At 42.4% G+C, this 25,773-nt stretch overlaps 2 protein-coding genes and 1 long non-coding RNA gene across 5 annotated transcripts; 1 reads left to right on the top strand and 2 right to left on the bottom strand.

Annotated features, from left to right (window-relative positions):
- Nucleotides 1-758: 758 nt before the first annotated feature.
- On the top strand, nucleotides 759-8,586 carry LOC135497275 (regucalcin-like). 3 transcript variants are annotated; one of them, XM_064787043.1, is made up of 6 exons: nucleotides 759-808; nucleotides 2,356-2,532; nucleotides 3,062-3,244; nucleotides 3,806-4,006; nucleotides 4,444-4,587; nucleotides 5,457-8,586. In XM_064787043.1, the coding sequence occupies exons 2-6, from the start codon at nucleotides 2,376-2,378 to the stop codon at nucleotides 5,660-5,662; spliced, it is 891 nt and encodes a 296-aa protein (XP_064643113.1). In that variant the 5' UTR covers nucleotides 759-808; nucleotides 2,356-2,375; the 3' UTR covers nucleotides 5,663-8,586. The 3 variants fall into 3 exon arrangements, with proteins under 3 accessions (XP_064643113.1, XP_064643114.1, XP_064643112.1); XM_064787044.1 differs by lacking the exon at nucleotides 759-808 and adding an exon at nucleotides 872-882; XM_064787042.1 differs by lacking the exon at nucleotides 759-808 and adding an exon at nucleotides 876-983.
- A 2,403-nt stretch (nucleotides 8,587-10,989) lies between these two features.
- On the bottom strand, nucleotides 10,990-17,163 carry LOC135496763 (protein disulfide-isomerase-like; the record flags this gene model as incomplete). The annotated part of the gene is made up of 3 exons (XM_064786249.1): nucleotides 10,990-11,445; nucleotides 11,755-11,952; nucleotides 16,977-17,163. Coding segments are annotated over 3 exons (468 nt in total), but the record flags the coding sequence as incomplete, so codon positions are not given.
- A 6,463-nt stretch (nucleotides 17,164-23,626) lies between these two features.
- On the bottom strand, nucleotides 23,627-25,428 carry LOC135497087 (uncharacterized). The gene is made up of 3 exons (XR_010448759.1): nucleotides 25,053-25,428; nucleotides 24,240-24,345; nucleotides 23,627-23,977 (listed from the first exon to the last, which is right to left on the bottom strand). It is a non-coding gene; the product is annotated as an uncharacterized LOC135497087 (long non-coding RNA).
- Between the last annotated feature and the right edge of the window lie 345 nt (nucleotides 25,429-25,773).

Below are 25,773 nucleotides of genomic sequence, written 5' to 3'. Positions count from 1 at the left end.
CAAAAAATCATTTCCAGATAACTCCTCTGTAATCGCTTGGCGGAGAGTGCTGAAACGTTCAGGGATGATAGGTGATAAGTTGAAGTTATGCATGTGGGTCTTATTTTTTCAGTTATATAACTAATTTGCATAACAATGCCTCGTTAGCTCCTAGCATACTAATTACCAATGCTATCGTCATGCAATATTCATGGAAGATGGATGAGATGATTTGCAACAATAAACACTCTTGGGAAGCCTCCAAGTTTGCCCCTCGAACTCCGGACACCTCTTTTTTTTTCTTTGAGATATTCTACTAATAGTTATCTTGTCCCGTGGATCAAATTTCAGTCGACCCCCCCCCCCCCCCACACACACACCTTAGCACTTACTGCATGGTTTATACGTGGACTGACATTACTCTGATATCGAATGATATACGAGATGTCCTCATGAATACCGGTAGCCTATTCTTTCTGCACTATAAAAGTAGGACCATACATTTCGGAGGTCCTCAAAAGGGTACCAGTACTAAGTAGGCCCTGGTCCCTCCTTTATTGTGACTTGTGCATAATCTGCAAAGCGCTGCTTCCCATACCGCCCTGGAACATTGACTTACAAAACATTTAAAATACCCGCTGGTGTGGCTTACAGATCTTTAGCCAATGACTGTGTCGACCTGTGCATTCAATAACATTTAAATAACACTGTTCATGGAGTATAAATAGCCAATTATAATACATGCAATATGTGGCACCCCAAGAGGCCTCTTCAAAATGGCACCCGATATCGGTATTCACGAGGACGACCTGTAATATCTGACCTACATGTAATATCCGCATATCCTACCATAAATGTATAGTCCTGAAATAGTGCGATTGTCACACGTGAGCAGTCGACATTGTATTAACACATATGAAATTGGGTCATATATAAATCTGTAAACACACGCTTTGTCCTCTTTTTATACCGTTTGTCTTTCGATATTTACTCTTGAATGTAAGGTAGGCCTATGTATCATGCTTTATGGTTCCTTGCCTTTCGGGAGTTTGATTTGAAATCCAACTCTGGTTTGTCATGTCACTGCTTGCACTCTTAATGAACGTCCCTGGTTCGAAGATTTACACAGCCTTGTGTGCACAGGTATACTTTGACGAAAACAACTCCGTCTTCGAGGACGACCGACAAAATAGGGAGGCATTCCAATCTCAGTAAATGTCGGCACCACTCTGAATAACGCAATCGGTGTTCGAAATCTGGATGTACAAGGCCTATCTTCTCCATGTTCGTTCCCTTCATCTTGACTTACAAATCTGACACACCAAAAAACACTTTAGGGATCGTTGATGAATATCAATGTGTTTCACAATCCGAACAATGTAAGGAAACGGGGAGGGGAAGGGTAAATGGCTTGTCGGGATTACAATCCGGACGCAGTGGACCGGCCTCGAGACTGCCCCTGGAGTCTAGTGAGGATTGATTTTCTTTTTTGTACCAAGGTTTCTTCAAGTGTCAGATGAGTAAGAAGAAGGGAACATGTATTGAGATGGTTCAGTAAGTCATCTTTCTTCTCCATTCACATTCCCTTTCTCTTCCTCATAGGACACTCCAAGAAAAGCATTGGGGCAAGAAGGCATCCCTCCTTTCTGTACACGTTTCGGCCTTCTACCTCATCTGACTCACCTAGAATCATTTGAACAAGATTGCGTCTCTTCTCCAAATACTTTCCCTTCTTCTTCCTCATCCGACACACCAAAGACTATTGTTACAACACATCTCCTTCTTCTTACTTATCTGACACACCCAGAACCATTGAGAAAAGAAGGCATCGCTTTTCTCCATACACATTCCCTTCTTCTTACTCATCTGACACGCCAAAGATCATTGAGACAAGAAGGCATCTCTCTTCTCCATACACATTCTCTTCTTCTTACTCATCTGACACGTCAGAGATCATTGAGACAAGAAGGCATCTCTCTTCTCCATACACATTCCCTTCTTCTTACTCATCTAACACGCCAAGAACCATTTGGACAAGAAGGCATCTCTCTTCTCCATATACCTCCCCTTCCTATTACTCATCGGACTCCTAGAACCATTCCTTTATCTGTCAGAACTCTTTCCAGTGGGAGGAGCCATGTGTGCAGAAAGGCGCCTCTCTTCATATTCCCTCCCTTTTTCCTCGTCGGCGCGACTTGGAAAAGCATCTCTGCCTTCCATACATGTTCCCTTCCATCGTTAACTCGCATTTGGCACAACTGGAACCATCTGGTCTGAAAAGTATACTTGAACTCACTTTCCATCGTTGACTCGCATTTGGCACAACTGGGACCATCTGGTCTGGAGCGTACTTGTACTCATTTTATCTGTTTTCAGCTTTGACGTTATTCTCCACCATGTCTGTGAGCGTGGTGATCAAGAATGCGGCGCGGACCTGTGGTGAAGGTCCGTACTGGGAGGAGTCAACACGGTCTCTCCTAACAATGGACTGCTTTGACAACAAAATCATCAGGTGGAACTCGGAAACACGACACACAGAGACAGTTAAGCTCGGTAGGAAGGTTCAATTACGCTAGGTCATTCAATGTTCAGCATATTACCATTCAGTATGACCAGGGCGTAAAATGAAAATACCCAGGGTTGAAATAATCAGTGAAAAATATCCATCGTCGATACCAGGGTCGTCTTCTCTGTCCTCGTCATATGTATTATATAGAGAAACAAGGAAGAAACAAACTGTGTAACTAACCCCAGAAATCTTGCAGCGAAGCCACGCCTTTCCAACCCAACACAACAAAACATTCTGTCTCGACAGCCTGATTCACAGTAATGTCACTCTGAAATGAATCAATGTCTCTCTCATTGTTTCTTTCTTCGGTATATTTCAGGATGATAGTTAATCTCCCCAGTCCAACTCACACCCAGCAATGATCACATTCATAAAGTCTTCTCAGCATTTGCTCAGGCCTGGAGCTATAATTCTCTTCGACTAATATAATAGTACACTGCCAGGACCCCCTTTGTTTCATTGACTCTTCCCAGATTCGGTTTCATATCGCAATGTTCCCTTCTCTGGCTTCAGATGAGCTCTGCACGTTTATTATTCCAAGAAAGAGTGGGGGTTACATCACCAGCCAGGGAGCTAAGATTGTTCATTTGGACTGGGACAATCCTGCCGGCTGCACCACCTTGGCTGAGGTCGACCAGGGAAAAGATACACGATTTAATGACGGCAAATGTGACAAGATGGGAAGACTCTGGGCTGGTAGGCTTTTATTTTCCCTAAAACCTACGAAAACACGCAAGGTTACTTACATACCATAAAGAAGAGAGCCAGTTGAATCAATATTTAGAGCACGTTCCGAAAGATGTTATTTAAATGGTTCAAGTAAACTATGGGTTTTAATCCTCTTCTGCTGACAGTGATTGGAAAGAGAAGTCAATTAACCGGGATTGGTCTTTTGCTCGCATTGGGTAGCAAACATTCTCCAGGAAAGAATTATTATAGTTAACGGTATTAGAAAAGTTTTCCCTCACGAATGCTTCTCTATAGCAAATACACCCAAATGTATTCACACAGGAGAAATACCATTCCTACGTTATTAGAAAAATCCAGCTTCGCCTGTCAACCTCATTACCTGTACATTTGTGCAGTAAGCACTTAAATATTTCGACACCTCTGCAGTCAAGCAGGTTTTTTGGCACCCATCACAGGTATCGATCTCAGCTTCATGTGGAAGTAATTTGGTAGGGAGTTATCAACGATCAAAAGTGTACAATCATTTTTTGTGTCACCTTGTAAGATACATCAACATTTTGCTTTAAGGTACAAATGGTGTTGTAATTCAACCAGACAAAGGTACCCTTTACTCCTTCAGTCGCACAAGGGAAGCCCGTCCACACATGGACAAGATCACTATTTCCAATGGGATCACGTGGTCCCTAGATTGGACAAGGTTGTTCTATGCGGACAGTCATCCGAGGAGGGTTTGGGTGTTTGATTGTGATATCAACACAGGCACACTCAGTAAGTACTTGCTCCTCAGACAAGACCAGGATGTTCGATTTGGACAGTCAACCCAGGAAGGGATTGGGTGCTTGATTGCAATATCGACACAAGCATGCTCAGTAAGCACTTGGTCCCAAGGGAAGACCAGGATGTTCCATGTGGACAGTCAGCCCGGAGGGTGTGGGTGTTTGATTGTGATATCAGCATGGACACTCAGTTACATTCTGAGAAGTGGGTGGGTTTCAAGGCTGGATGCCTGGCATTTATGATAATTACTGCATTCTCTTGTAGGGGCACTACAGTATGCTGTACATCCAAAAGTGTGCACAAGTAGTTGGAGAACGTTTGTGTCCATTTTCTAATGTGTCCAAGAACCACCTCCTATACAGGAACAGAACTCAACTTCACCCTATCTTACAGTATCTCATTTGATGGACAAGTCTTTATTTTTACAGGCAACCGGCGAATCTTCCTCCAGCACGCCCCAGAGACTCTGGACACATTAGGTTACCCCGACGGAATGACCACAGATTCTGACGGCAAACTGTGGATCACCTGCTACGATGCCGGCAAGGTTATCCGTGTTGACAGTGAAACAGGTGAGATTTGACCTCAACATTTAATTAACTAATCACCATTTCCTTCTTTTCACACCCAGTTGACAATAGTTTCTGTACAGTTGGTACTGGATCGGGAGAGAAGGGAAATTTAAATATGACCCATTACCCAGGATGAATTCACTTTTATTTGTTTAAAGCTTGGTTCCCCATGCAGCCAAGAGGAAACCACTGATAAAATGTGGGAAGCTGCCTGGTTTTCACAGGCGGTGGACTAATATCATGTAAGTTATTGGCTGAACATACACTTGGAACTGACCACAGAGAAATCCTGACGAAGGTTGGAAACCAAGGTGTCCCACTGGAGTAGAAGCAGTCCTGAGAAAATCTCCACCTCAGACAAGTCATACCTAGGACTCGTCACATGTTCACCTCAACAAGTCACATATTTCATTCATACCAGGAACACACAAAACCTCATTCAAACTTGGAAATCTTTGCATGCCTTTTCAAAATGAATGTCAGGACAACACAATTTTTTTTAATCACTATTGTGTGGTTGTCAAAACACTAAATTAAACGGATGGCAAGATAAAGTTAGACAAAGTCACTAATAGGGGTCTCTACCATCGCACAGTACGTCATGACTTTTCACCCTTACGAGGAATATATGCATTAGGCCAACTGAATCCAACATGACCCAGTGCCCTCACTGTGGTGTTTATTAGTCATCTAAAGACGGTCAATTTAACCCCCTGCTCCTGCCTATAGTCCCCCTTTAAGTTGCAATTTCACTGAATCGCGAAATGATATGGCTGCGAGTATTTTCAGGTTTACAGTACAGCGATTTGTACCCAGACCTGCATCAACATTCTGATATGTTTGTAAAGCAGAATACGTGTTCATTTCAGGAAAAATCATTCAAGAAGTCAAGTTCCCAGTAATGAAGACTACTTCCCTGTGTTTTGGTGGAAGTAATTATGAGGATGTGTATGTAACCAGTGACAGGACACCACTAAGTGAGGTGGAATTCCAAAAGGAACCGCTGACTGGTTCAGTCTTCAAAGTGAGCGGCCTCGGCATCAAAGGCCTACCACAGTTTACGTACGAGGGGTGAATGGATCTGTCCTCAAGACGGCTTCAGTGAAGAAATCATATGTCTGTCTTAAAGGGACAACTTGGGCATGAGATATGTTGGTTTTACATACAAAAATGGCTTCCAGCAGGACCGCTACGTCCCCAAAAAAATCTTTGAACTGCAATAAACAATGCACTAGAACGGGGTGTAACCATCGGCCTGCCTGAAATTTACAAGCCATGTCAAAAACTGCCTCGTAACACTGGCGAAAATCATTATCAGAGATCAGCATTGGTGTGCAAGTGGCGGCGCATGGTGTCAAGCCGGGTGACATCATTATCCTCCTGGCCAGGTAAATCCCACGCCCAAGTTGTCCCTTTAAAGTACATATTCCATTTAATCAGTTAGTGTGATAAGGTTGTGACTTTTGAACATCTACATGCGCGGTTTTCCCGATGGTGGCGCCTATGGCATGCCAAAGCGGAATGCCAGGAAGCCGTTTTGCAATCAGAAATTCAGAAAATATTGTTCAGGACCCTTTTTAAGCAGACTCAATTTGAAATTTACTTCACAGAAAGAAAAATTCTATACTCTGCCCAAAAATCGGTCAGAAACATTTTTTATCCAAGAATGCAAAATGCGTCAGAATTGTTTTCGGGCAGGACGTATTTGCGGGCAGGACGCAAATTCAGCAGAATTCACATATGTATGCGGAGAGAATGATCACTACTGGAGCACTTCTGATCGCTACTGGGAACCGCTTTGATGATCGCCGCTCAGGCCCTCACGTGACTTTCGCGTTAATAGATGGCGATGGCGAGGTTCCTTGCCGGTGCAAGAATTCGTGACCGACGCAAACAATGCTACAAAAAATATTGTTGGTTGCCTGAGACTATTCAACTAAAAAATTGGCTAAAAATTATCATATGTCTCCAAAAAGAATCTTATGAGGACTAAGCATAAAACACGTATTAAAAATTACATGTAAATTACAGCATGCTCTTGTATGGGCCGTGAAAACCGCAAAAAAGCGGTCGTACCTCGAATAGACGTTGGGTGGCGCTTTACATGTTTTTCGGTGCGCGGTCGTGCCTCAAATAGACGTCTTCACATGTTTTTGTAAGCGGTCGTCGCTCGCGCAAACTTGTCTTGCATGTTTTTGTAAAAGAGGACGTCGGAGAACGCGGTCGTACCTCAAATAGACGTCTTCACATGTTTTTGTAAGCGGTCGTATCACATATAGACGTTGGGTGGCGCTCGCGCAAACTTCGACTCCGTCAGCGATTGAGTTAGAATCGCCGCCGGTTCTGTACGCCCACGATAGATGACAACGCCCAGAAGTTCGTAGCGAGATGGTTCAAATGGTTTGAAGCAGCGTTAAAATGGAGGTAACGTTTTTATGATTGATTTACGCCGTACCGTACTGATAGAATGGAAAATGCCATAATGTTTACCGGTGTGAAGCCTTTCACGCTTTACGTACATTTGTATACGGTCGATGCACTGACCGTGTGTATCGTGCTGTGTTTGTAACATATCACCGGTTTGCGTCTTCCTCTCGCTAATGTATAGCTATCTGTGCATTTAATAAAAGTTACATGGTTTGAGAAGGGGTCTAAAAGGGGGGTGTATTAATATTTGAAGGTGCATTCCAGGTGCTTCGAAAATAGGCTCGCGTAGATCAGGTCGACCTGAAAACTTTCCACTCCACTATTTTAGGTTTATTTTCGATGAATGGGCTAAAATAGTAATGTTGTTGAGTCTCGGTTAGAATGAATCAAGTAACCGTATAGTATTTAGTCCATTGGTGTTATTGGACATATCCGAACCTGTTATATAGACCGTGCGAACGGATTTCTGAAATATACCATTATATGAAACCCAGTTGTATTTTGGGACCAAAAAGATGATTATTGTTAAACCACGGTTTTAATCTGTGTATGTTGACTTCAGGTGACTGTTTGACAGTTATAGAGTTAGAAGCTAGTGGGTGTGATTCCATCACTATCTCTCCGCTTACGCCAGAAGCCGTGTTGACAAGTTGGACGAGTTCGCCCTGCTGAGACCGAGAAGGACGAGGCCTTGCTGTTGACGTCCCTTCCCGTTTATAGAATACCCGTGGCGGTATAGTATTCTTAATTACTGGCTAGTTTATTGTTACGACCTGCCGGCTAGTTAGGACTAGTCTGTTGCCATCTGGGCAGAACCGGTAGAGTCGAAGTCAATTACATAGTCCTAGCTAGCGGTCGGGTTGCATCAGTCAGCCTGAGTCAATATTACGGACTGTTTGTGTTGTAGCACGTTGTAAGTTGTGAGAAGCATTTTAGTATATCTCCCTTAGCGGAAAAAACTTGTATCGATTATATTTCCCTTGGCGGGAAGAGAATTTGACAACCATATATATAACCTACTACGCCCTTCTACTGATGTTCCGCGCTAGAAGACCGAAGTCTGCAATCGAACACGAGACGGAGGATAGCCTGCTGCAGATGCCGGAGAAGAGACACCGCAATCGTGTAAAAAACTAGTACGGAGCCGCCAGCTCTAGGCTGAAGCATTCCCAGCTGTAGTGTGAATTGTAGGTATCTTATGATAGCTTGTACCATATAAATATACAGTCCTCTTCAAAAGTAATTAACCTCTAGCATAGTTATCTTATCGTCATCTTGTCAATTCGTTAATCGCCAGAACAACTATTTTATGCAAACCTTTTAGTGGATTACCGATGCCCATGTTTATTTTATTTACTCTTATTTATTTTGCCCTCTGGAGAAAGGAAAGTGTATTGTTTTCTGAAATAACAGTTTATAAGCTGGTATGATGAATAATGTAATTGTAGCTGACCCAATCAAATAGTTTTTGTTATCCTTTTAGCTCAGTATGCTTGGTAACCTTGGTAGCTGAACCATTGGTTTATTGTTTTCGATTGCCTCCAGGTAGATTGTATATGGGTCCTACCATTTCAAGACGGTTAGAAATACATTTATAATTTTGTCCCAAGATGCACAATTACCTCCCAGACAATGCCAGGCTGAAATGAAAATTGATTAAAAGCAAAGATTATATGCAATGACCTATTCTTTTTGAAATATAGTTGAAAAGTTCTGAGTAAGTTTTATGAATTTCAGTTACTTGAATCATAAACCCCTTTTTATAAAAAATCAGGCGAAAGGTCGGAAACCTTTTCCAGGGTGGAACGAAAACATTAGAGAGCTCAGAGAAAGGGCGCTGCTTTGGCACAACATCTGGAAGGCTGGGGGGTCGCAAAGGCAAGGGGTCGTATTCGAGATCCGTAAAACGACTAGGGCGAGATACCACCATGCCGTCAAACTCTCCAAAAAGGAGAATAAGGTAGCTGAGAGTAATAGAATAGCAATGGCATACCTGGAAAAGAATGACAGCGACTTCTGGAAGTTGATCAATAGGGGAAAAAAGAAGAAACAGACCTACGCGGTGAGAATTGATGATGCTATGGATGACAGATCCATCGCGGATAGGTTTGCTGTTAAATATGAGGCTTTATATTCATCGGTTGGTTACGACGAGGATCAGATGAGTGATATAATTAAAGACTTGGACAACGACATAGACTCTAGATGTGAAACTAACAGATGTGGGTGCATTAGCCACACTATCTCAGCAGTTGAAGTTCGATCTGCAATTTTCAAACTGAACAAAGGAAAACATGATGGTGGGAAGACTCTATTTAGTGACCATTTGATACATGGTACAGAGGTACTCGACAAGAAGCTAGCGGAGCTTTTCACGCTCATGTTGTCCCATTCTTACATACCAGAGGCGTTCAAAAGGTCGATTATAATTCCTATCCCCAAGAACAAGAGAAAGTCTATTAACGATTCTGATAACTATAGAGGAATCGCATTAAGTAGTGTCTTATGTAAGGTGTTAGACCACATCATTATGGAAAAATGCCCTCAGGTTTTTTGCACATCTGATCTGCAATTGGGGTTTAAGAAAAAGAGTTCTACCACCCAGTGTACATTTGTGCTCAAAGAAGTTATTGATTATTATCTCTCGCATGAAAGTAATGTTTACGTGACGTTATTAGATGCCAGTCGTGCATTCGACAGGATTGAATACACCAGGCTGTTCAACTTGTTAGTAAAAAAGAAATGTTGTCCACTGATTGTGAAATTTCTGGCAACGCTGTACACGTGTCAATATGTCCAAGTAAAATGGAAGGACACTCTAAGTAGGGTAATTAATGTAAAAAAGTGGTATAAAGCAGGGTGGAGTAATGTCCCCTATTTTATTCTGCATTTACTTGGATGAAATGCTACTGGACTTGAAACAGTCGAGTTACGGATGTTATATTGGCCAACAATTTGTAGGGGCATTGGCGTACGCCGATGATGTAGTTCTATTGTGCCCCACTAGACATGGCATGCAGGAAATGCTTAAGATTTGTGATAGATATTCCGAGGAGTATAGATTATTGTTCAATGTCATTAAAACACACTTCCTATTGTTTGAAAAAGAAGCAGCCGATACTTTTTTAAGGTGGCAAAACAACAGACTTGAGGTAGAAGGTATAGCAAATCACCTGGGTCATAATCATAGGCCCCCACGCCGAGCAGACACTTATTGATCAAGCTATTGGAAACATGATTGCCCGAACTAATGCACTTGTCTCTGCATTTGGTCATTGCGACATTGATGTAAAATATCGCCTGTTCAAAACATATGTCATGTGTTTATACGGCAGCGTACTGTGGGATTTTTCTTCTAGGCACATGGATAGACTGCTTACGACCTGGAGGAAATGTATAAGGAAACTATTCAAATTACCGTATCGGACACACTCAAATTTGTTGCCTACTATATGCCGGGATATCAATCCGGAATTTCAGATGCACAGCAGGTTTTTAAAATTTTTTAAGACTGCTCTGAGAAGTAATAATGAACTGGTTGAACTGTCTGCGAAATTAGTCATTTACGGAAGTAGTTCCTCCGTCGGGGGAAACATCAATGTACTATGTGAGAAGATAGGGACCGATAGGGACAACCTTATTAGAAGGGGTAACAAAGTTGGTGATATCGAAACGAATGACATAGGCAGTGTGATCAGGGATCTTATACTGATGAGAGACAGGGGTGACTATCACCTCTTTGATAGAGATGAGCTGTCAGATGCTATTACGCATCTAGCATGCGAATGATAAGTTGACCTTTGCCCCCCCCCCCGCGGCAGAGGATCCATGAGAATTTTTCTTTTATAAATAGACTTTGATACATGTATTTTGTTTTTACGTTCTTGTCTTGTTCAATGCACCTTTTCTTGTAAGCGCACAATGCACAATACTGTAAAATGTACAAGAGTACGATAAATAAACTATATATATATATATAAACTTTATTGGTTTTACCTAATTGCACAAGTCCAACAAAAGGCCACTCACAGTTGAACGCTTCAGGAGATATTTATTTTGTTATAGGCATAGTTCATAGTCCTATATATCATACCATTTTGTTCATGATCAACGATTGATCTGACAGTTTAAAAATGGATACTCTACCAGAACAAGCAGCACAATCTGTGAATAAAGCAACAGCTGCTGTCAGCCCAACCACTAGGAGGAAGGGCAAGAAAGGCCAGAAGTATCATTTTGATTGGCCCATGCAAAATCTTTTGGAGGTACAACTAGGAAAGCGACAGAAGGAGGAACCAAGGGTAGGCCTATTCAATTTTATCACATGTCATGTTTCTCCTGGAATTCCTTAGCCAGCAGTGGCAAGATCCTTGGATGGTGGGCCAGTCTTCACCTCCAACCAGTTGACAATGTCAGGGCCAGTAGGACCACCTGCAGATTAAATCAAAACATTTCAGATTTCTGAACAATGCTCGATCAGAGACTGCCGAGTAGAATGACATGTACACTTTGGTATTTGAGTGGATTTTTCCAAACCAAATCAGACTGGATGGATATAATCGACGGACAAGAGCACTAGCTGGAAGAGATGGTCAAATGTGTAACTGGACGAGAGATTCGAGAGTGAACTTTGTACATCAAAATAGGTCAATCGCCACATATTTGATTGATTCAGCTCTGTGTAAATGCAAATCCCTTCAAGATTGTAACACATAAAATCATCATACCAAGAACACTTACCAGAATACTCAATATCATTTCCACTTCTGAAAAATCTGATGGTTGGGTATCCCTGGACTTTGTATTGCTGTGCAAGTTGAGACTGAACGGCTGCATCAACCTTGGCCAATTTGATTTTCGAGCCAGATTCTTTGAGTATCGCAGCTGCCTTTTCATATTCTGGCGCCAAAGCTTTGCAATGGCCGCACCAGGGGGTATCTGAAACAACAATCGAAGTTGAATTTATGAGTGTGGAAAGAAAGTTAAGATAAGCAAGAAGAAAGAGTTTATCACCATCCATGAATTGTAGCAGAAGAAACAATGTATTCATCCACACAAAAATACCACAGCGAATTACATCGAAAATTTTTCCACACCCAATGCAGCTTGTTGACACTGTTGGCTTCATCACTAGCATTATTATTTTGGTTACCAAAGGATACACGCTGAATTTTACAGTACTAATTGAGGTATTATCAGACACGTCAAATGTATTCATAAGTTCAGGACTGGGAGATGTTTGTTACACACGTTTAACTGGAGAAACCTAAATCTAATCAACAGATGGCAGGCAGCTTGATCCCATAATATGCCACAAGAAAACACCTGGAACACACTAGACGCAAGCAGCATGCACATCAATTATGCCGGGTGTAAAGTTCAACGGTGACAACAACTTTCTTCAGATTGTTGTACAGATTGGTATTAAAGCGATGTGGAGGGCAGAGTTGTATGGCTTGGCATGATTCTGCCTCCTTTCTGGACATGAGGTCTCTTGAAAGTGACAGGGATGGCGACCTAGCATCTAGGCCATAGATGGATTGAATCCATCCACTGCATCATTTTCAATGTGATTGTCCCCTTAAGTGGTTGGTGATTGTGACTTAGTCCTGTTTTGGTGATTGCGACATGCTGCACAGATGGCAAGAAGTTTGGGTGTTCACTTGATGGATTACTTTCCAAGGACTAGATATTTGACGGGGTGAAATCCAACGATGCTTGCCTTTGAGCCTACCACTTCTATAACCACATCACAAATTTGTCCTAGACGAGCATGAGATTATCATTTAGGGTCGCCCCAGCCTGCACAATATTGTAATGCCAGTCCTTCTGCGCGTTTATTGCCATTTGCGTCATGACGTTAATTCCCGTTAAAAAGTGGCAATATTACGCACAATCTTCCCACAACCTGGTGATACAATACTGCGCAACCCGACCAAAAAAGATATTAATCGACAGATGGTTAACCGGCCCATCCATATGACCCAACTATATAAATTCATCTCAATCCATGAGCATTTACAACACTACGCTGCAAAATGAAAGCTCAGCCGAAGAAACCTTTTTTCAAGTTGATATGAACGGGCATGTATATACCATATGGTCACTAGGTCAGCCACAAGCTTTTATCAGGAAAATCTTCACAAACCGGAAGAAGGCTAGCCGCCATCTTGCTATGTCTATCCAGTGATTAAACCGGCAGATATCAAATAATTACCTAGAAACTACTGCTCTCAAAAACTAAACCTTCACATCAAATGGAAAAGCGCGCTAATCAAGTTCGAAGAGGAAAGCAGGAGAAGGGAAGAAAGAGAACAGAACATCATTATCGGTGGATTGGAGGAGCCTCCGGAGATGGACCAGGCGAAAATAAAGGAAGCAGATATTCGAACAATTACCAAACTAGTCGAGATGACAAATCGTCGTGAGGTGCTAATAATAAAAACCGCAAGGAGACTGGGTGTCAAAAAAAAACTGATAAAGTTTGTACTGGCGAACAGAAACCAAAGAGATATATTCCTGCACGAGATCAAGAGATTAAAGCACGATAGAAAGGGATGGACAAAGGAAGCAGGGGGTCTAGACCACTTAACTTTCTCGGTAGATCGTTCAAGGGAGGAGAGAGATGAGTACAAAAAGTTGAAGGAAGAACTGGAGAGGAGAAAGGCTAACGCTGAAGAAGGCTTGAGAATAACACGGAATAAAATAGTGAAAGCACCCCAGCCCTTTCGGAGGAACCCCCAGCATGGGTGTTCACAATAGGGAACGGGATATTGAAACAGTGAAAATTCGATGCCTGTATACTAACGCTGACTCTCTAAACAATATGATTCCAGAGCTGCAATCTGTAGTTTGTAACATGAAGCCGGACATAATTGCAATTGCGGAGGTAAAGCCTAAGAACACTAAATTCCCATTACAAGTTAAAGATATATTGTTGGAGGGGTTTCAGATGCCAGAACACAACTTAGAGAAAATAGGTAGGGGTGTGTGTGTGTACGTCCGAGACGGATTAAACTACAATGTAAAGAATACTAATATTTTCAAACATGGAATCCTCATCGAACTTGAGAATCCTACTTGCGACCATACGGAAATTGGTGTAGTGTACCGGAGCCCAAATAGTTCAGAGGTAGAAAACAAGAGCTTAAACGGAGGAGTTAAGGAAGTCCTAGAGGAGAGAAGCGGTAGCACGGTATTGATGGGTGACTTCAACTATCCGGAGATCGACTGGGCATTACAGACAAGCAGGGCAGGACAGGAACACAGAGCAACAAAATTCCTAGAGACCATACAGGACACTTTGGCGAGCCAACTAGTCAGCAAGCCAACACACTTTAGACCAGGACAGAGGCCGACCCTGATAGATCTGGTGCTTGTAAATAAACCGGAGGCAGTTAGCAGCATATCCCATGAACCAAGCCTTGGCAAGAGTCATCATGAGATCCTCGTAGTGGACATAGTCCAAACTAGTGCGACCGGACCAGAACCGCCAAGACCGCTAAAGTATGCTTACCAGAGAGCTGACTACGATGTGATGAGGAGGGCCTTACATGATGAATCCCTGTCGACCAAGATTGCTAATCTAGATTGTGAAGAATCATGGAGGGTGGTGAAAGAGACAATTCTCAGGTTAAGAGATTTGCACGTACCAATGTCCAGGGTCATAGTAGGAAATGGGGTCAGAAAGACACCTATCTGGATGAACAACACTGCCCTTACCAAGGTGAGGAGGAAACATGCAGCGTATCGGCGCTACTTGAGTACGCACGAGGGTCAAGACTTCTTAATCTACAATCGGATTAGGAATGAGGCGCAAAAAGAAGTGAGGAAGGCAAAGAGGCAATTCGAGAAGAGTATAGCCAGGGAGTGCAAAAGGAACCCTAAAGCGTTCTGGGGTTACTACAAGGAAAAAACCAATAAGTTCCAACAGATCCCAACTCTGAAGGACGAAGCTGGGGAAAAAGTGGAAGATGACCCAGGAAAGACGGAATGTTTCAACAAGTTCTTCGCCAGTGTATTTACTGTGGAAGACACCAGCCAAGTCCCATCGATACCAGTACGGCCAGTAAACGTTCAAATGACCCGGGAGTCAGCAACCCCAGAGCAAGTCCACACGAAAATGCAGCTATTAAACACTTCAAAAGCCCAGGGGCCAGATGGGATACACCCAAGGCTGCTACACGAACTGCGTGACGAACTGACTACGCCATTAACATTACTTTTCAATAAGAGTTTAGACAGTATGATTGTTCCTAAGGATTGGAATGAGGCTCAAATTACACCAATATTCAAAAAAAGGAGATAAAAACAGTACAACAAACTACAGGCCTGTAAGTTTAACCTCAGTGATATGCAAAATATTGGAAAGTATAGTGAGGGATCAAATGATGGACCATCAAACTATCAACTATTTGATTTGCGAACAACAGCATGGCTTTAGACCTAAGAAGGGTTGTAACACCAATTTGCTGGAGTCAATGGAGCGATGGCTAAACCGACTTGAGGATGGGGACTCGGTTGACATTTTCTTCCTAGATTATGCTAAAGCGTTTGATAGAGTGGCACATCAACGGCTGCTGTCCAAACTTGAGAGTTACGGCTTCTCGGCGAACACGATTGGCTGGATCAAGAGTTTCTTAGAGGAGAGAACGCAGAGGGTAAGACTAGCAGCATGTACGTCCTCATCGAGACCAGTACTGAGTGGTGTCCCTCAAGGGAGTGTGATAGGACCACTTCTTTTCGTGATATACGTGAATGACCTCCCGAACGAAGTGGCAAATGAATTACAAATGTTTGCAGATGATGCAACGGCGTATGGGGTTGCAATTTCAGTAGAAACGGAGGCGGTATGCCAAGCAGACTTGGGATCATTGGAAAAATGGTCAGGGATATGGCAGATGAGTTACAATCTGGACAAGTGTAAACATATGAGATTGGGTAACAGGCCTCTACAAAGTCAGTATCACTTAAGGAACCCGGATGGCTCACCACATTACCTAGAATCGGTCGAGATGGAGAAGAACATAGGAATAATTGCAGACTCGAATCTGTCATTTGAACAACACATTGATAAAATCGTAAAGACTGCAAACGAAGCACTTGGAACTATGAAAAGGACGTTCAGCTACATGAATCACAGTATTTTCACCCTCCTATATAAAGCGCTTGTAAGAACTCATCTGGAGTATGGACAGGAAGTATGGAGCCCGGTGAAGAAAGGCTGTATAGACAAACTAGAGAAGGGCCAGCGTAGGGCAACGAAGCTTGTTAGAAACCTAAAAAACTTGCCTTATAAAGAGCGATTAAGACGTCTCAAGTTGCCGAGTCTTCGACATAGGAGATTGAGGGGCGACATGATTATCTTGTTCAAAATAACACATGGATTTAGAGACGAGGCTCGAAATACCATACAGCACAAACAGAAACCTCCGGGGCCATCCGCTCAAGCTGGAGCCAACCCGTTTCACAACCAGTCATCACAAACAGGTTGGTGTCAGAGTGGAATAAGCTGTCAGAAGAGGTAGTCATGGCGCCATCCATCGAATGCTTCAAAAGCCGACTAGATAGCCACTGGGCAGCGAAGGACATATATTCGTACTGATGATGGAATGGTTGTTCTTAGTTCTAGCTATTATGTAATATGGAAACTGACTTAAATGTGTTGACGGTGTAAATATGTACATAAGTTTATTGGACACTTTACGCGCACTAGCATGCGTACTCCAACCAAAAAGATATGTTTTACTTGAGACGACTAACAGGAGTCAAAGACCCAGGAGGGCCACGAAGCCGCTATTGATGATGATGATGATGAAATGGTATCCTGAAGGATCTCCATGATATGAGGATGCCCTGGGAAAAAAAGCAAATGGTGTACATTGATAAAATTGAATGAAAAGGTCAGGGTACGTGGCAAAATATAACTGACGACGCAAATTCAGTGAGAAATCGAAACTTACAAAATTCAACCAGGACGAATTCGTTGTCAGTAGTAGCTTGTCTGAAGTTGTCATTCGTCAAAACAAGGACGCCATTACTTCCGTGATCTCTTCGGAAAGGGCTGTGGCCACAAGGGCCAGTAATAGGCAAGCGATCTTCATCATATCCCAACCTGATGAAGAGAGAAAATTTGGAGTGCCAGTGTGTTCAACGTGGCAAAGAAGACCGATTCCTGGCACGCATGCGTGTTATAAGCGACCCGGACTTCGTGTTGGAAAGCGATTGGACCATTTGGATCACGTGGTACAAATTGGACTATTTATCATTTTGTTAATTTGTAACCATGCATGCGTGAATGAAATGATGCGTATCAGTGAGAAACCCCGGGAGAGAGACTTATATTTGTTTTTTAAGATGCCAATAAAGTAACACCCAACATACATGGCTGGCACAAGAATCTGTAAATGGCCTGGGCCGGGTCTATCCTGAGGCTGGTCCCTCATCCTAGCTCCACAACTGGCCACAAATAGAGGTTCTTCACGTGCCGTCACGACGTGACGTTTTGACGGCCACCTGCCAATACATTTCCTTTACGTCGTGACCAAGTGACCAAGTGACCAAGTGACCACGCGTAACGGCCAATATGGCATGGGACGTCGGTGTGTTCGCGACTTTCTACCTGAAAATGAGCGATGATATTGCAAACTGTTCCTATGTACAGTAGAACCTCCCCTTGCTGACACCTCTGCAGGCGGACACCTCCGCATTACGGACATGTTCGTTCAGTCCCGATTTTTTTCTAAGTCATTTGCTTTAACCAAAACCTCGGTAGGGCGGACACCTCTCTACTCCGAATTGCGGACACGGCCATGGTGACTTTTTGGTCCAATCACCTCGCAATTACGGATTGTAAACAAAAACAATGGCTTCCCGTGGTCAAGTAGGTAGTCGATTAGACCTAACAGGTGTGAAGTTAATTGATGAACATGATTAGATACTAAGTTCAGTTAATTACATGGTGGAGTGATTTTAATGTCTGTTGCTCTCCTAATTAGTTTAATTATCTTCACTGTGCATCACATTGCCAAGCTACTGTATATTGTAACATTAATTGCAGTCCATTGAGTTGTCTGTCCCCTTGTGCTCTAATTACAAATAATAAAGCTTGATGTGTGGTAGCTCAATCGAATGCTTCTATACAACTATAAGGATGTACGCTGTCTATGTAGTATGTACCGTGCGAACACAACCTGCATATATCAATGTTGGCAAATTAATATTACCTCCACTAGAAATGCAAATTAACTAATTTCAAATTCGCATATAAATGGCAAATTATTTGAAGTAGTTAATATTTATACAACTACAGTAGAACCTCTCTATTAAGGACACCCTTGGGACTGACAAGTGCTGTCCTCAATAGAGAGGTGTCCTGATTAGAGATTAAATTGAATGGAAATGACCAATTTGGGACCAAACCTAGTGTCCTTAATTGAGAGGTTGTCCTTAATGGAGAGGTGACCGCTAAGGGAGGTTCCACTGTAAATAGAATATGTAATATGTTGGTGTCACGGGTCGCAAATGTATGGAGCCGGGGCGTGTCCTCCTGTCCTCCGTAAGATGTTGTCCGGGACTGCAGCAAATGGTAGGGACACTCGAATGGCTAATCAAGAGGTCAGGAATCAGATACGCCGAGACGAGAGGAAGTCGTTGAATGCAAGTTAATAACACCACAAACAAGAAATGATGTCACACAAGAATGTTCAGTTCAACGGTCGTATCACATAGACGTTGGGTGGCGCTCGCGCAAACTTGCCTCACATGTTTTTGTGAGAGGACGACGAAGAACGCGGTCGTATATAAAAACAGACGTTGGGTGGCGCTCGAGACGTTCACATTTGAATGAAGACTTCAATTGCGAGCGCCACCCAACGTCTGTTTTGATATACGACCGCGTTCTTCGACGTCCTCTTTTACAAAAACATGCAAGACAAGTTTGCGCGAGCGACGACCGCTTACAAAAACATGTGAAGACGTATATTTGAGGCACGACCGCGCACCGAAAAACATGTTAAGCGCCACCCAACGTCTATTCGAGGTACGACCGCTTTTTTTGCGGTTTTCACGGCCCATACTCTTGAAACTGCTCAGAAGTGGCTCATTGAGGCTAATTACCCGAGCCCGCGCGCTGCGCCATCTATTAACCAATGAACACACGAGCACCTCCTGAAGGGGTAGACTCTTTCACCAGTCTTACTGAGACTGGTACTTAACAGCAATTCACTCAACATGAACTCGAGTCAATGTTATATCCAATCCGTGTTAGCAGGTCATGTGATCTTTGCGATTTCGCGGGAAATGAAATTGTAAACAAACGCACGTGCGCAGTTCAAATGGTGGACTTGGGTTTTCCCGGTGTTCTGAAAATGGTTTATTAAAGGGGACTGTAGGTGGGAGCTGGGGGTGAAATTGGTGGTATTCATTTTACTAATATGCACAGTTAGGGGCTTAAGCCTTGGGGGAAGGGGATGGGGCAGATTTTTCATTGGGAATGAACGTCAATCAACAACATTGCGATGTTTTATGATTATAAATAAATACACCGAGCAGAGACGATCGAAACACCAACTTTTATTTCATGCATGGCCCATAGCCTAGGGCAGGCCAACAAAGTTCGAGTGCTTTGCTGGGCACCAGTCTAATAGGGGGATAATATCCATCTTTTAGTCAGCAATTCGAGAGCTATTGACATAATAGTACCCGATATTTTAACCACCCAGCAACAGTGGACCACTGTCTCAATTGACTATGTCCTTACCTATCCTCAAAGACATGGTTTCTTATCAATGACACTACCGCAGCTTATACCATAGCTGGGACAAAACTGTGTACCTAGAAAAAATGGTCATGATACATGGGCCATTACAACAAACTCAAATGTACTACGGGTTTATATCCCGTGGCCCTGATGTTGTATATCTGCTAGGGATGACCGTGTTCGAAATGACTTTTGCAAAGTAACTCCCACTTCGAATAGGCTGGTTACTCTAAGCTTGACGGAAAGTTATCTGGGCATGGTGCCTTGGACTGACCTGACATCTCACTGTGCTCTAGACGACATGTACACCAGGGCCCACTGCCTTAGACTGAGCCATCATCTCACCATGCTTGTGAAGACAGGGACAACCTGGCCATCTCTTCTATACCGCAGGCACGAAGGCCTAGCTACCCTGACGAAGAAGATATTTGAGATTCACCGTAGTAAAATCTGAATTCACCATTAGCATGGTGAAATCAGAATTGTGACAGCTACTGTCATCAGCTTGGTTGTGACAGGGTCTACGACGAGTGAAGCCGGCTGGTAACTACTATTCAGACCTGGGACATTGTGACAACTACTGTCATCAGCTTGGTTGTGACAGGGTCTACGAGTGAAGCCGGCTGGTAACTACCATCAGACCTGGGACATTGTGACAGCTACTGCTATCAGATTGGTTGTGACATGGTCTCTACAGAGAGGTCTACATGAGATATTTTTCGTAAGGAATAGCTGGGACAAAAATGTGTTGGCCTACCTAGAAAAATTATCATGATTCATGGACCTTCCCAACCTCAATTGTCCAATGGATTCATACCGTGGCCCCATGTTGTGTATCTGCTAGGGAGGACTGTGATGTGTTCTTTAGAAATGACTTTTGCCAAACAAAGTGGTTATTTCCTCGACCGAGTCGGGGACGCAAGCTCAAAAATGACAATTGTCCACGACAATTTTCATCCAATCAAATCGAAATGGCGTTCGGCGACATTTTGCGTCTGAATTCTTTTTTTCAACACTGGATGAAAAGCAGTATTCAAGACTTAGATCAGAAGTAATAAAAAGAGACACCCCCCCCCCCAGCTCATCCAGATTCCCCACGTGGCCTGATGGAAGACACCGTCCTGCCTAAGATGCGAGCGGCACGGGTTCGAATCTCACTGTGATCATTTTTTTATTCGGATTCTTTCCGCGATTCTTATCATTTTCGAGTAGAGTGGCTGGCCGCCACTTCAGCACCACCCGTGGGGCCTATGGTATTAGGCTAATTTTCGAGTGAACATACATTTTTTTATTTTTCATAAAACAGCCGAACTTCACTAAAAACAATCTTATTCATTTTTTTCCTTTCTAGAAGTGAGATTTATACTAATGGTATGCCGTATGCCGTATGACACAGACACGGGCAACCTCGAACCTATCCGCCTCGCAGCGGAAGGTCGAAGAGGCCTCGTTGATTTACCCAAAGCGAACCGTGCATACAGTAGGGCCTACATGCACTGTCAATACCGAGAACGCTGGTATTCCTTGACTCGAGGTTGCCTATCTTGAAACACGTGACCGGTACCAGTCTCTGTAATGAGTGTGAAATGGTCTATTGAGAATTATGCAACAGCAGCCTCAGCGCCACCACGCGGGACCTAATGGTATTAAGATCAAGAGGCGAAGGCTTGAATAACTCCTGGGTGAGTTTACAGAAGGGGCCTACACCTAGGATGGGTGCTGCCACATTAAAGGTTCAGATAGCTCCTAGGTGAGTTTACAGCGGGGGGGGCAGCCGATACAATGATATACCCAGAAGGTGCTGGCATCTGAATGTTCGGACAGCTCCTGACCGGGTGAGTTTACAGTGGGGACAAAGAATATCAAGACGGGTCCAGCAGGTGCTGCCATTTGAAGGTCAGACAGCTCCTGAGTGAGTTTACAGTAAGGGTCTGTAATTCATTTTAACCTTTCAAAACATAGATAACGTCAATAAGGTGCTTTCTTATTTATTACATTATACATTTTATACTTCAATGTTTACATCATACATTTTACATTTTATAAACAATATTTGGTTGAGAAAAAATGGGTGAGAAAAAGTAATTGCCTTTGCTCATCCTTTTTATCACAGTTGAATGTTTCAAACCTTTCAAGCCCTGTGCCCAATTAGAGCTGCTATTACCATTAAACCATGCATTATGCTCATTGAGCCCTGAGTTTTAAAATCTGATAATAAACTTTTCCCAATTAAAGCAAACAACTGGGTCCAAGCAAGTTTAAAACCAGTGGTAAGATTGTATTTCAGCTTGGCCATGGTTACCCCGAGTGTGTCATCTTCCTGTAAGTGTAATGGAGATGAAGACCAGTGAGTGCCTAACCTTAGCTACGTTGCGCCTACACCTACTACATTCACTAGTCTCAATCATATCGCTAACAGCTACACTAGAAGTGACTACGGATGACGGCACTAACTGCCAGTCATGAAATAAACTAATGCTGTAGTACTGCTATCAAAACCCTGTAGGCCTAACCCACCTCTAATCTAGCTATATTGACCAACATTTACCACTAAAGGAAAAAATTGTAATGCAAAAATAAATTGTTGGCAATAATTTGAAAAAATTAAAATGATAAAAGACATGCCTATGTGGGACAAAGGAAGATGACACAGTATTAAATGATAAAGTTATCAACATACTTTAGTGGCTTATTTGATGCACTGTTTATCTGAGAACAGGAAGGCGCTCCCAAGAGCATTCAGGCTTGAAAGGTTTAAATTACATTGGCCCAGTGTGTTTTGCACCCTTGAAACTACAGTGCAAGATTATGCGCAGTTACATACAGGTGATCTTCAAGCATGTAGGTAAATCACATTTTTGAAGGAATCGTGGAAGTCGCAATTTGGAACAAATATTTGCACTACATAACATTTGCCTGAAACAAGAGCATCGAGGGGATTGTCCTGCTCTGTGTCAATGTGAACGTTGGTGTAAGCATGGAGAGTTCTTTTATCAGGTTTGTTCCTACAGTATTCCATGTATCTCTGATATGAAGTTGGAGCTGCAAATAGAAAAACCCTGGACACCTTCAAAACCCGTTTAGACAATCTCTGGAAAGATAAACGTTCATATTTTTACTACAAGTGAGACGACTCTCCCACCGTACTTTGTTTTTTCCGTGTTTTTATAAAGCGCCTGCTCTTTTTGTGTTTTTCTGTGTGGGCACCATATTTTGATATACAAACAATAATAGAAAATGACCAGTTGGATAATGACTCCGTATATAAGACAAGGAATGAGGATACCGTAAGGGTGGACTCTAAGCAGGAGCAGGTGTTTAATTGGCCATCTTCAGGTGACTTATATACACAGTAACGGCACAATATCATGTTGGATTAAAGCACTTTTTTGACGATCTGTGAGATGGGAGAGGCCCCTATTGGCAACTCCGTGCAAGATAATCTTGCCTACCTGGCTCAGCAGTTGCTGATGTTATTAAGATGGAAAATAGACTGTATTGCACTGATTTTTGACAAACCTTATAAGTTGAAGAACCAAAAGGGTTATAACACTTCCACAATGATGATGATAATAAAGTGATTTTCCTCATCGGTGGTTTTTCAGCGTATCCTGATCAAGGCATGTGATTTCGAGACGATCTTTGATGGGTTCTCCTTTGAGGTCGTATGGACTGGGGATCACAGTGATTCAGATATTGTTGAACCTTTAAAATATTAGAATAAGAATGACGCGTTCAAATATTGAGTTGAGAGCTGAGCGTCAACAAGGACATCATAAGCTCTGTAAAATTTATTAGGCGATAGTATTTTAAGTAGGAGGAAACTTATGCTGTCAAAAAGAGTCACACACTTTCACATTAGTTTACCGGGACCAACCGAGAATCGAACATGGGATCTCAGAGGTGACAGGCATTGATGTGCACCTCTCTGACAGCTCTAAATGATGCGTTCAAATGGAATAAAATCTTAAACAAGACAATCAAAACTCGCTGGAAATCTCTCTCCACTAGATCTTCACATTGTTATTGGAATACTTTTTTTGATGTTCTTGACTATATTTCCACTAAGATGATGATGAAGTGATTTTTCAGCATATCCTGATCAAGGCAAATGTTTTCGAGACGATCTTTGATGGGTTCTCCTTTGAAGTTCTACGGAATGGAGATATCAGTGATTCAGATATGATCCTAGGCTTGTTGAACCTTTAAGATATTAGAATAAGAATGAGGCATTCAGTTTGGAATGAAATCTTCAGCAAGTCTTTTCAAAACTCACCGGAATTGTCTCTCCTCTAGATCTTAATGTTGTTGTTGGAATCCCCTTTTTGATGTTCTTTACTATATTGGATGGTTCAGCAAAAATGTGTCTTACTCAAATCAGATAATCTCAGTCATTACTGAAAATTTCAATATCAGACTATATGCACCATTTTGTGGCCATGCGGAGTCAAGGATAAAGTCTTACCTTGAGGCTCTCCTGCTCAGGTTGGTTGGGAGGGTCGTTCATGGTCATCCCTAAGGCAGCTACACTGCCGAGACTTGCAACCTCTCACCTAAAAGATCAGCTGAACCTTGAAAATATAGAATCAGAATGAGGCATTTCAATCAATTCTTTGCAAGAGGTCTTAAAACTTGCTAAAAATTCTCCGATCCTAGCAAGATTTATTGCTTACATCTATTCATACTATGTTAGACCTCAGAGGTTAGGCGTTGATGTCCGCCACTCTGACAGCTCTAAATGACGCGTTCAAATGGAATAAAATCTTAAGCAAGACTATCAAAACTCACTGGAAATCTGTCTCTCCTCTAGATCTTTACATTGTTATTGGAATACATGTACTTGTTTTGGACTATATTTCCACTAAGATGATGATGAAGGGATTTTCCTCGTCGGTAGTTTTTCAGCGTATCGTGATCAAGGCAAGTGTTTTCGAGACGATATTTTATGGGTTCTCCTTTGAAGTTCTACAGAATGGAGATATCAGTGATTCAGATGTGATCCTAGGCTTGTTGAACCTTCAAACTATTAGAATAAGAATGACGCATTCAGTTTGGAATGAAATCTTCAGCAAGTCTTTTCAAAACTAACCGGAATTGTCTCTCCTCTAGATCTTAACGTTGTTGTTGGAATCCTCTTTTTGATGTTCTTTACTATATTGGATGGTTCAGCAAAAATGTGTCTTACTCAAATCAGATAATCACAGTCATTACTGAAAATTTCAATATCAGACTATATGCACCATTTTGTGGCCATGCGGAGTCAAGGATAAAGTCTTACCTTGAGGCTCTCCTGCTCAGGTTGGTTGGGAGGGTACATGGTCATCCCCAAGGTGGCGACAATGCCGAGACTTGCAACCTCTCACCTAAAAGATCAGCTGAACCTTGAAAATATAGAATCAGAATGAGGCATTTCAATCAATTCTTTGCAAGAGGTCTTAAAACTTGCTGAAAAATCTCCGATCCTAGCAAGATATCTTGCTTACATCTATTCATACTATGTTAGACCTCAGAGGTGACAGGCATTGATGTCCGCCACTCTGACAGCTCTAAATGACGCGTTCAAATGGAATAAAATCTTAAGCAAGACTATCAAAACTCGCTGAAAATCTCTCTCCTCTAGATCTTTACATTGTTATTGGAATACTTTATTTATGTAGTTGACTATATTTCCACTAAGATGATGATGCAGTGATTTTCTTTGTCGGTGGTTTTTGAGTGTATCCTGATCAAACAAGTGTTTTCGAGACGATATTTGATGGGTTCTCCTTTGAAGTTCTACGGAATGGCGATATCAGTGATTCAGATGTGATCCTAGGCTTGTTGAACCTTTAACATATTAGAAAAAGAATGACGCATTCAATTTTGAATGAAATCTTAAGGAAGACTTTTCAAAACTCACCGGAAATGTCCTCCTCTAGATCTTTACATTGTTGTTGAAATCCTCTTTTTGATGTCCTTGAATATATTGGATGGTTCAGCAAAAATGTGTCTTAATCAAA

Source organism: Lineus longissimus, chromosome 12 (genome assembly GCF_910592395.1).
Source record: "Lineus longissimus chromosome 12, tnLinLong1.2, whole genome shotgun sequence".
Classification (NCBI taxonomy): domain Eukaryota; kingdom Metazoa; phylum Nemertea; class Pilidiophora; order Heteronemertea; family Lineidae; genus Lineus; species Lineus longissimus.
Note: the sequence above shows the minus strand (reverse complement) of the source record. Positions and strands in the feature narration are given on the sequence as shown.